Source organism: Babylonia areolata, chromosome 1 (genome assembly GCF_041734735.1).
Source record: "Babylonia areolata isolate BAREFJ2019XMU chromosome 1, ASM4173473v1, whole genome shotgun sequence".
Taxonomy (NCBI): Eukaryota; Metazoa; Mollusca; class Gastropoda; order Neogastropoda; family Buccinidae; genus Babylonia; species Babylonia areolata.
In genome coordinates, this window is record NC_134876.1 from 99,561,668 (window position 1) to 99,574,167 (window position 12,500).

The 12,500-nt window shown below is 45.8% G+C and overlaps 2 protein-coding genes across 3 annotated transcripts in view; both read left to right on the plus strand.

Annotated features, from left to right (window-relative positions):
* Positions 1 to 4,727, plus strand: part of LOC143290223 (uncharacterized) — a 16,148-nt gene extending 11,421 nt beyond the window's left edge. For both annotated transcript variants that reach the window (XM_076599564.1, XM_076599558.1), the window contains exon 4: positions 1 to 4,727. This exon is cut by the window's left edge and continues 161 nt beyond it. In XM_076599564.1, the coding sequence (XP_076455679.1) occupies positions 1 to 302 (302 nt within the window). In that variant the 3' untranslated portion in view covers positions 303 to 4,727.
* Positions 4,728 to 11,200: 6,473 nt separating this feature from the next.
* The window catches only part of LOC143293145 (uncharacterized), a 17,846-nt gene continuing 16,546 nt past the window's right edge, over positions 11,201 to 12,500 (plus strand). Inside the window, exons 1-2 of the mRNA XM_076604100.1 lie at positions 11,201 to 11,372; positions 12,474 to 12,477. Of these exons, the coding sequence (XP_076460215.1) occupies positions 11,201 to 11,372; positions 12,474 to 12,477 (176 nt within the window). The remainder of the gene's footprint in view (positions 11,373 to 12,473; positions 12,478 to 12,500) is intronic.

Genomic DNA, 12,500 nt, shown 5'->3' on the forward strand with positions numbered 1-12,500 from the left:
AGGGCCTCGCCTTCCGCACGCGTCCCCCCATGGACTCCCCCCCCATGGACTCCCCGACCAATCGGCGCGACCCTTTCGCCATCAGTCCTCCCCCCTCCTACTCCCAGACCACCAACCGCACCCCCTCCATGCCCTTGGAGCCGGCCCCGGGCCTGCCGCCCATGTCGCTCCCCATGAGTGACGGGTTCGATTCTGACCATGACATTGACGATTATCAGAACGACCTGTACTCCAACCAGACCTTCGCTCCACCGCGCCCTCCCAGGCCTGGGGATGACCTGTATGGAAACGTGCAGTACTGAAGGTGGCACAGTGGTTAGGACGCTCAGCTGCCAATACAGAGTCCGTGAGGGTGTGGGTTCGAATCCCGCTCTTGCCCTTTCTTTCTAAGTTTGACTGGAAAATCAGACTGAGCGTTTGGCCTTTCGGATCAGACGATAAGCCGAGGTCCCGTGTGCAGCACGCACTTGGCGCACTGAAAAAGAACCCATGGCAACGTGAGTGTTGTCCTCTGGCAAAATTATGTAAAAAGAAATACACTCTGATAGGTACACAAATATATATGCATGCACTCAAGGCCTAACAAGCGCGTTGGGTTATGCTGTTGTCAGGCATCTGTCTAGCAGATGATGTTGTGTAGCGCATATGGATTTGTCTAAATGCAGTGGTGACGCCTCCCTGAGAAACTGAAACTGAAACTTACAGTGCTGATTCTTCATCTTCGAGTCTTCCACGACACCAAAGGTACCGGCTGTATGCATGCTGTATGTGGGGTGTTGATGACAGCACAATGGCCGGACAGTGTGGGGGACAAGCCGGCTGTATGCATGCTGTATGTGGGGTGTTGATGACAACACCATGGCCGGACATTGTGGGGACAAGCCGGCTGTATGCATGCTGTATGTGGGGTGTTGATGACAGCACAATGGCCGGACATTGTGGGGACAAGCCGGCTGTATGCATGCTGTATGTGGGGTGTTGATGACAGCACAATGGCCGGATAGTGTGGGGACAAGCCGGCTGTATGCATGGTGTATGTGGGGTGTTGATGACAGCACCATGGCCGGATAGTGTGGGGGACAAGCCGGCTGTATGCATGCTGAGTGTGGGGTGTTGATGACAGCACAATGGCCGGACAGTGTGGGGGACAAGCCGGCTGTATGCATGCTGTATGTGGGGTGTTGATGACAGCACCATGGCCGGATAGTGTGGGGGACAAGCCGGCTGTATGCATGGTGTATGTGGGGTGTTGATGACAGCACAATGGCCGGACAGTGTGGGGGACAAGCCGGCTGTATGCATGGTGTATGTGGGGTGTTGATGACAGCACAATGGCCGGACAGTGTGGGGGACAAGCCGGCTGTATGCATGCTGTATGTGGGGTGTTGATGACAGCACAATGGCCGGACATTGTGGGGACAAGCCGGCTGTATGCATGCTGTATGTGGGGTGTTGATGACAGCACAATGGCCGGACAGTGTGGGGGACAAGCCGGCTGTATGCATGCTGTATGTGGGGTGTTGATGACAGCACAATGGCCGGACAGTGTGGGGGACAAGCCGGCTGCATGCATGCTGTATGTGGGGTGTTGATGACAGCACAATGGCCGGACATTGTGGGGACAAGCCGGCTGTATGCATGGTGTATGTGGGGTGTTGATGACAGCACAATGGCCGGACAGTGTGGGGGACAAGCCGGCTGTATGCATGCTGTATGTGGGGTGTTGATGACAGCACAATGGCCGGACAGTGTGGGGGACAAGCCGGCTGTATGCATGGTGTATGTGGGGTGTTGATGACAACACCATGGCCGGACAGGGTGGGGACAAGGAGCATCAGAGTCCGGACTATGCTCACAAGACCCCTTGCCTTAACTCCAGACGGCGCTCTGTTTCAACACCTCACCAGACAGAAAGGCCGGACCGAAGCGTCAGCGGCTGGGAACACATTTGTTGTTTCTTTGTGTGTGTGTGTGTGTGTGTGTGTGTGTGTTTAATGATAGTAGCTTCGTCTAAAAATCTGAAAGCCGAAAAGCTTTTTTATTTATATATATATTTTTTTTTAAACAGAGTGAAATCATCGTGCGATCTTTATGGTTGATCAGAACTAAAACAGTATAATCTGAGAAAAAAAGGCCTTAAAAAGAATGAAACAAAAACGTACTCTGATCTAGATGAAAAGAAAAATTCAAAGCAGAAACGAAACAGGAAAGAAAAGAAAAGAAAAAGTGTTGACAGTGTGACTGGTCACTTCCGGTCAGCAGACAGTTTTACGTTGTTCTGAAAACACTGTCGCGTGCAAACGGTAGGTGCTCAAAATATCACAACTCTGAGGAAAAAAGATGCAATATCTATGTTTGATCCTTTTTTTATGAATACATTCAAATAGTTTGGAAGAATCTGGAAGGAGGTGGAGGAGGGATTTTGTTTAATGTACCGTCACACATACCTGTGACTGCAGACACTGCGTTTTTGTTGAGGCTTGGTTTTTTACATTTAAAAAAATCTGGGAATCTGGGGATACGTGGAAGATGAAACTGACTGATGTGTCAACATTTCAGTAGTTTGTTTGTCAATGATGTGGAGGGTATGAGAAGAAAGGGGCGTGGATGCGAAAATTTGCTGTAAATTACAACTTGTCAAAATCTGAACAAAATAAGAAAACATTTATGAGTATGATAAACACTTCAGACTGAACCGATACGAGTACTTATTACGAATTGAAAAGTCGAAAATGTACAATTCAGTTAGTAATGCATATCACACCATTACAAAGTGAAAGTGCAGCTCAGTTTGTACACTGCAGCAATTTTTTTGGGGTGTGTGTGTGTGGGGGGGGGTTGTTGTTGTTTGTTTGTTGTTGTTTTTTTTAAGAAGCAGAAATAACCTCAACGATTATTACTGCAGTCAACAGTACAGATTATACAACTCGATAGTACATGTTCAAAACAGCAGAGCATATCATACAAATAAATCATCGATGTAAAATATTGCAACCAACAACACAACAATCCATATTAGCAGTGCTATGTACATATGTAAATGACCTACACATTGTATAAACTCAGCCCACACTGAGTAATTATTGTAAAACGATGACTCGGCGTATCAGCTATGCTTTTTGCAGGGGTAACTAGGCCCTCATTGCTTTGAACAAAAAAGAAAGTGAAAGCGTAGCAGCGACCTTGTACAAAACTATCAACTGATCATCGTATTGTAATTTGAATGATCGTCATTATGCTTTTTGAGTGCATGAATGGTGAGGTGTTTATTGAATTTGATGTAGGAATGTAACAGTGGTAAGCTATTAGTTGTCTGAAGGTACAAAGTATTTGCTGTTTGGAAGTGTCGGTGATCAGTAGTTTGTTGTCTGAAGATGAGTCACACAACAGAGTTGGCATGATCAGTCTACAATATTTTATTTGTCTGCAAACACGTTTTTCACAGTGATATGTTTAGACAACACACACACACACACACACACACACACACACACAGACACACACACACACACACACACACACACACACAGCGGTGTTGTTAGAAAGTGATGATCAGTGTAACACAGTGTAACACAGTGTAACACTTCCTGTTTTACTTCTTCCGGTGTGGGAGTTGCTGCACAGATCCGCCATACACGGTGTGACTCAGACAGACTGGAACATTCGCTGATCCGTCAGCTGTGGTTCACCTAACAAGCTGACACGTCAACTGCATCGACACTGTCGAATGACAGAACATGATTTTGATATCATTGATATGAGTCGTCAATATGAATTGGGAAATCGTATTGAAAATTGCTTTTAACAATATACTATATTTTTTTTTGTACAACGACTGTACTGTTTCTTGCTTATATTGCTGTGTTATGGATTTGTGTACGTTTTTCTTTCTTGAGTTTTTAACGTCTTTTCATTGTGATTGTAAACAGGAGAAATGTGTGTGTGTGTGTGTGTGTGTGTGTGTGTGTGTGTGTGTGTGTGTGTGTGTGTGTGTGTGTGTGTGAGCACGTTCTTTTGTTCTCTACATTTAATGTCCATTTACTTTCCGTGATATTAAACGAGAAAAGTAAAGGAAATGCAGCGGAAAACAGCATGAGAAAGAGAAGAAAGCTGAGAGGAGACAAGCAGGGCCTCACACTGACTATAACTGGGACTTCAAATAATACAAATGTGTGTGTGCTCATTATTCACGTGAGGTCAACGAGCAGAGAGCACCAACGTTGTCCGATAAACTTGAGGGTCAGACTTTCTGCACTGTGACACAAAGCCGCTCATTGTGGAACAGTGTGTGGAGTGCAGAGAACTTTGACACCTTCACGTGATTCAACAGGCCTGGGGGGGATTGTCTGACCTGATGAAACTTTGCTTCTTTGTTCTTCGTGTGAGAGAGACGTCTGTCATTTTGTCATGTGAGAGAGCGTGTCTGTTTGTCTGTCTGTCTGTGTCTGTCTGACTTACTATCTGTGTGTGTGTGTGTGTGTGTGTGTGTGTGTGTGTAGGGGTGCGTGATTTATTTTATTTTGTTTTGTTTTGTTTTGAGGAAGTGAATCCCATAGATCTTTTATTTGCACAACTCATCTTATTTTTCCCATATTGTGTCTGTGTCTTCGTGAATATGAAAGTTGTTGAAGAAGAATGTAAAGGTTGCGATGGGGAAAGCAGGCGTAATTTTTGTCTTTTGGAATGGAAAATACATTATGAAAAAATAAAAAGGATCATACACTGTACGAGTGTGTGTATGTATGTGTGTGTGTGTGTGTGTGTGTGTGTGTGTGTGTGTGTGTGTTCGCATTTGCGTGTCAGTGTTTGTGTCTCTCCCTCTGTTTCTCTCAGTCACTGTAAGTCTTTGTCCTCTGCCCCCCCCCCCCCCCCGGCCCCCCAACCCACCTCCCCCTCCCCTCATTCTTCGACCTTTGTTTCACTCCTCTCTCTTTGTTTCGAACCTTCTCTGTCTTCATCTTTCTCTCTGGCTCCCTTTCTCTGGTTATATTTCGCTCTCTTGACTGCGAGAGAGAGAGAGAGAGAGAGAGAGAGAATCTTTAATATGGATATTTACGTATATAACACCCATCTCCAGTCAGACGCCAAGCTCTAAGCACTGTACAAACACGGAATCATTCGCATAACAGGCTGCCTACCAACTAGGAAGAGCCGACTGACAGCTGCCAATGGGCGTTCATCATTTGTTTCCGGTATTACTCAATCAGGTTTCAGACACACACACACACACACCACACACACACACACACACACACACACACACACACACACCACACACACACACACACACACACACACACACCCCACACACACACACACACACACAAACTGTTCTTTCTGGGTGTGATCCTCACGAGTATGTCTCACGTTGGATTAAATCCTTTTCCTTTTCCCATGCAGGGAGGGAAGGGGAAGGTGGTGATGTTACTTTTTCCATGACAGGAGCAAAACTCTCGTACGAGAATTTCACTCCAAACTAAATTTCTGGAGTGATAAATTCACTCCGGAGTAAAAACAATTTCGTGGGGGGCACAATGTTTCCGGTAGGACAGCACATGAACTACAATTTCAGTATAGTGTGTTGCATACACACACACACACACACACACAGAGAGAGAGAGAGAGAGAGAACATGTTTAGTTTGTTAAGATCTTCGTCACAAACTGACAGACCAAACACTTCAGATCGAATGGAATGCACTGTTTCTTCGAACACAAGCAGTCGACAGTTTAAAAAAGAAAGAAAAAAAAAAAGAAAGGATGTAGTTAGCAGATCCAAAGACAGATCCATCTGTCAAGTTGTAGTATCGGCGGATTTCTGGTATTGTATTGCATTGTTGTATTGTTTTGTATTGTACTGTTTTCTTGCATTATATCGTATTTTGTATTTGGTATAGGAGGATTTCTTGGATTGTATTATATTTATTTTTGTTACAAATAAATTTTTCTGTGTAAAATTTGGGGCTGCTGACTAAGAGGACAGCTCGTCGCCACAATACAGCGACACCCATTTATACCTCTTTTCTTCTGTCTGCAAGTACAGTTAATCTAATTTATACCTCTTTTCTTCTGTCTGCAAGTACAGTTAATCTAATTACCGAAGTGGATATGTCTACAGACTGTTACCAGGCACAGCCCTTTACAAACGCGGAGTCATCTGCTCAACAGGCTGTCCACTGACAGCTGCCCTCAGGGGCTCTTTCGTTTCCTGTGTCGCTCACTCACGCTCCAGTCACACGCACACATACACGTCTATATTTAGAGCTGATTTTTCTTCATGCTTATACAAACGGCAGGGGAGTGGAATTTCGTGTAATGTCCCGTCACACATATTATTGGTGATTGTGGACATTTTGTCAAGGTATTGATTTTGACATTTGAATGTCATCGTTTAAAAGGCAGGAGAGGAAGGAGGTGGATGTGTGTTGGGTGAAACTGGGAAGAATGATGGTGGGATCAATGATGAATATTCAAAATAAATATTAATAATAAATAATAATAATAATGGTATTTATATAGCGCTGGATCTTGTGCAGAGACAAATCAAAGCGCTTTCGCACCAGTCAATCACACGCATGCATAACTCTAATACTGCAGAAACTAAAGACAAGGAAGGGCAGGCAAGGGAGGCTATTTTGGGAAGAGGTGGGTTTTAAGGCCAGACTTGAAAGAGCTGAGTGTGGAGACTTGACGAAGCGAAAAAGGAAGTTCATTCCAATCGCAAGGTCCAGAAACAGAGAAAGAACGGCGGCCAATAGTCGAGTGTTTGAATCTGGGTATGCGTAAACAGAGTGGATCCGAGGCCGATCGTAGTGAGCGAGATGGAGTGTAGAGGTGAAGGCAGCCGCAGAGATAGGAAGGGGCAGTTTTGTGAATGCATCTATAACATAGAGTGCTGATCTTTTACTTTATTCGGTGTGAGACAGGGAGCCAGTGGAGATGTTGCAAAAGAGGAGTGATGTGCTCAGATCTTTTCTTTCTGAGGACGAGTCGGGCAGCAGAGTTTTGTATGCGCTGAAGGGGCAATTAAAGGAAATCACTTTAGGAACTGCGTAAAAGACAAGTCGTTGATTTACCAAGGAATACCATTGTTGCCGTGGGTTCTTCGTTCGCTGAATGCACGCTGCACACTGGACCTCGGTTCATCGTCACATCCACATGTTCTCAGTCAGTGTATTCTGAAGACACTGCACGCGCACCAACATGCTTCTCGCCGGATTCATGATAAGTAGTGGTATCGAGCTGGAAGAAACAGCTCTGCTAACAATGCAATGTGTCTTTCATTTCAAACATGTTTCATGTGAGGGTGGTGTTTATATGACCTCGCCAGCAGATACATATTGTACTGTATTTTCCTTTTTTGTCACAACAGATTTTTCTGTGTGAAATTCGGGCTGCTCTCTCCAGGGAGAGCGCGTCGCTACACTGAGAGCGCCGCCTTTTTTTTTTTTTTTTTTTTCCTGCGTGCAGTTTTATTTGTAGATTTTTCTACAGAATTTTGCCAGGAACAACCCTTTTGTTGCCGTGGGTTCTTTTACATGCGCTAAGTGTATGCTGCACACGGGACCTCGGTTTATCATTTCATCCGAATGACAAGCGTCCAGACCACCACTCAAGGTCTTGGGGAGGGCGAGAAAATATCGGCGGCTGAGCCGTGATTCGAACCAGCGCGCTCAGATTCTCTCGCTTCCCAGGCGGACGCGTTACCTCAAGGCCATCACTCCACTCCATGTGTGTGTGTGTGTGTGTGTGTGTGTGTGTGTGTGTGTGTGTGTGTGTGTGTGTGTGTGTGTGTGTGTGTGTGTGTGTGTGTGTGTGTTCCGCCTCCGCAAGCTCTTCAACTTCTTACAGCTTTCTGAACGACCTTGAGGAAAAGTCATCAGTGCGGGGCATTCAGCGCTGGTAGACTGTTGCATCGATTCCACAAATCACTGAAAAAAGTTATCACTGTGAAATGTCGCTGTTTCTTTGACGTAGTGATAGTCTTCTCTCCTGATGCAGTGCACGGAACAAAAAAAAAATACAAAATTAAAATGGCAAAATTAAAATTTCCACCAGGAAACAGAAAATGATTTTTATAGTCCGGTGATGAGTCAGACATGTATACGAAATGCTCACACACACACACACACACACACACACACACACACACACACACACACACACACACACACACACACACACACACGTACACACACATTAAAAAAACACCTAAAAGATATTGATGTTGGAGTAGGATGATGATGATGATGCTGGTGGTGGTGATGACAATGCTGCTGGGGAAGTCCAGTTTTTGGCAGGGGACGAGGTAACTGTTGCTGAGATCATTTCCGTATCCCAGTACTGCACAGGAAACATGAACAAACAAAAAACTATATACGGGACACTTCAATGCCCACTTTCTGACAGCTCCACGCCATCACACACACGTGCAAGGACACACGTCGACACCCTGTCATCAGTCCACCTCCCCCACACACCCTGTCATCAGTCCACCTCCCCCACACACCCTGTCATCAGTCCACCTCCCCCACACACCATACCCATGACCCCCACTACCTTCCCCAAACCTACCCTACCCATGACCCCCACTACCTTCCCTAACCCTACCCATGACCCCCACTACCTTCCCCAAACCTACCCATGACCCCCACTACTTTCCCCAACCCTACCAATGACCCCCACTACCTTCCCTAAACCTACCCATGACCCCCACTACCTTCCCTAAACCTACCCATGACCCCCACTACCTTCCCCAACCCTACCCTACCCATGACCCCCACTACCTTCCCCAACCCTACCCATGACCCCCACTACCTTCCCCACCCTACCCATGACCCCCACTACCTTCCCCAACCCTACCCATGACCCCCACTACCTTCCCTAAACCTACCCATGACCCCCACTACCTTCCCTAAACCTACCCATGACCCCCACTACCTTCCCCAAACCTACCCATGACCCCCACTACCTTCCCCAAACCAACCCTACCCATGACCCCCACTACCTTCCCCTACCCTACCCATGACCCCCACTACCTTCCCTAAACCTACCCATGACCCCCAATACCTTCCCCAACCCTACCCATGACCCCCACTACCTTCCCTAAACCTACCCATGACCCCCACTACCTTCCCCAACCCTACCCTACCCATGACCCCCACTACCTTCCCCAAACCTACCCATGACCCCCACTACCTTCCCTAAACCTACCCATGACCCCCACTACCTTCCCCAACCCTACCCATGACCCCCACTACCTTCCCTAAACCAACCCTACCCATGACCCCCACTACCTTCCCCAACCCTACCCTACCCATGACCCCCACTACCTTCCCCAAACCTACCCTACCCATGACCCCCACTACCTTCCCCAACCCTACCCTACCCATGACCCCCACTACCTTCCCCAACCCTACCCATGACCCCCACTACCTTCCCCAACCCTACCCTACCCATGACCCCCACTACCTTCCCCAAACCTACCCATGACCCCCACTACCTTCCCTAAACCTACCCATGAGCCCCACTACCTTCCCCAACCCTACCCATGACCCCCACTACCTTCCCTAAACCAACCCTACCCATGACCCCCACTACCTTCCCCAACCCTACCCTACCCATGACCCCCACTACCTTCCCCAACCCTACCCATGACCCCCACTACCTTCCCCAACCCTACCCATGACCCCCACTACCTTCCCCAAACCTACCCTACCCATGACCCCCACTACCTTCCCCAACCCTACCCATGACCCCCACTACCTTCCCCAACCCTACCCATGACCCCCACTACCTTCCCCAAACCTACTTTACCCATGACTCTTCCAAACGCTACCTTCACCAGTCTTCTCTCCGACCTTTCCGATGCCTACTATACCCATCTTACCTTCCCGAAAACGCTACCTTACCGCTGCCTTCTCTGTGTCCTCCCCTCGGTCCCGACTCCTTTCTCTACCCTTGAACTACCGCAGTAGCTGTGCTTGACTATGTATGTATACATATGTATGTGTACATAACTACATGCATGTATATGAATGTGTATTGTGTGTGCGTGCGTTTATGTAAGTTTGTGCCTGCCTATGTGTGCGTATGTGTTAGGGTAGCTGTTAGATACACATGTATTGTTAAAATGTATGTGTGCAGTGTGTGTGTGTGTGTGTGTGTGTGTGTGTGTGTGTGTGTAGTAATATTTTGGTGTGTGTATGTAACATAGATATAATGTTTTATGTTAACAAAGCGTTTTTGTAAAGCACCTAGAGCAGATTTCTGGATAGTGTGCTATATAAGTATCCATTATTATTATTATTATTATTATTATTACTATTATTCCCAAACCCATACAACATCCCTCCCCCCCCCCCCCCAGACCACCCCACCTCTCTTCTTGTATTATCTTAATCTGACGGCTGTCCTTCCAAAGTGGCACTACTTCTGAACGCCCTATCACCCGTGACTATTCCACCATACTCTGAGTGTCCCTCCTTTTTTAACCCCAAATGTCCTATCCTCTTTTTTTCCTTTTATATCACTCTTTTCCTTTACAAACACACGTGTCATTTCTTGTTCTTCTCTGCTTTTGGCTGCTTCAGTGCTTAGGACGTACAGGAAAACAGTCAACACATTTTCCTCCAAAGGACGGAGTTGAATTATTGGGTGTGATCCCTTCTAACATCGCCGTTACATACATGTAAAAATTTGGCAACGCCCTCTGAATAAACTATAAATACATTTCACGGTGAACATCCACATCTAATTCCATAACAATAATATTGTTTATTTTATTTCTTTGAATTACCTGTGTGTGACTGATGACACCTACATCTAATTCCATAACAATAATATTGTTTATTTTATTTCTTTGAATTACCTGTGTGTGACTGATTTAGTATCAATATGTATTTACATCGTAACACATTTTTGTGTTAGTTATGTTTAATGATTCCCGATTTTGTTATTTTCAATTATTTTCTAAACACCATAGAGAGAGAGCAAAGGACTGCGTTTACTGATCTTTGCAAAGTTAAGAAAATGAGTTTTACTGTGTTGTTTTTTTCAGTTGAAAACAACTTTTGTTGTTTAGTTTTTCTCTTCTCCACATCCTCACTCCCCCTCAACCCCTCCCCTTTGACTATCGATCAGCAAAAAAAACGTCAAACCACACCACAGCTCACCTGTTTTGATCTTGGTCTCCTCGGCCAATGGGAGAACGACAGAGCCGTGACGTCATGGCTGACGTGACCCAGATGGGACCCAGACTGTTGCACTTTGACGCAGCTCGCAGTTCGGATGTCGTGGTCAACCGCGGAAAGCCTCGATCAGCTGGCCATTGTTTCTGTCTCAGTGCCTCGCCACCTGCCGGACTTGTGGGCAGTGTGTGTCCGATAGTCCTTCTTGGACGGTGGCTGGTGTTTGTGTTCCTGACATTGGTAAAAGTATCCCTTGGGGGTGGGGTCTACGTTTCGGATTGTTGTGGATGTTCTTGTTGGTGGTGGTGGTGATAGTGGTGGTTTAAACTTTTGCTTAGTTATAGACCTATTCTGATTGATCCTTCTTATAATTTACCTTGGTAAGTGGAATAACCTTGGCATACTAGTTTGGAATGGTAACAGAATGGTATATATAAATTATATATTCTGTTCTAATGTATCCATCTCACCTTAAGTGGAACGACCTTGACAAACTGGTTTGAAATGGTAATATAATAATATACTGCTTGAGTGTAATTAGGGACCTTTTATACTCACGATGTAATTCATTTCACTGTCATTGAACAACCAGTCGGGAAAAAAAAAGAAAGCTGTGTATATATTTTTACATTTTTTCCTGTTCTGTTTTAGAAATAATCTTGGATTAGACAAAATTTCTGGCTTCCTTGTTTTTTCTTTCCCCCTTTTCACCGGCATGAAAGACATTCTCTTGAATGGCACCAAGAAAAATTAGTATTCTGTTGAACAAAAGTCTTTTGAATACTACGTGCGAATATGAAACACGGTAGTCAATGAGAATTAGGTGAGCACTTTGTCATATTCGCTTTGATGCAAATGTATACCAGTTCGTATTCTTTTTGTGTGTGATTATTTTGTTGTTGCTGTTGTTGTTGGTTTGCTTCCCCACCCTCTGCGCCGTTTCGATGGCATAAACCTCAAGTTGCTCATCACGAACCCCCCCCCCCCCCACTGCCCCCCCACTTCCCCCCCACCCCATTCCCCACCCCCCATCCACAGACACACCCCGGCTCGTTCTGTAGCGATACCATTGCAGGGAATCCATAAAAGACTTTCAATATCAGACCGCCATGTGGCCACCCTTCAGAGGAGACCCGGCTTACCATGCTTCTGAGTTACTTCGTTCAGTACTGATTAACCCCCCTGGTTTTATTCAACATAAGCACGTCACTACCTACTTCGGCCCTTCAGGTTAAAGGTTAAAGGTGAAAGGTGCTATAGCCCCATAGCCTTTGACGGTCATCAGGAAAGTCAGTAGATATAGGTGTTGTCC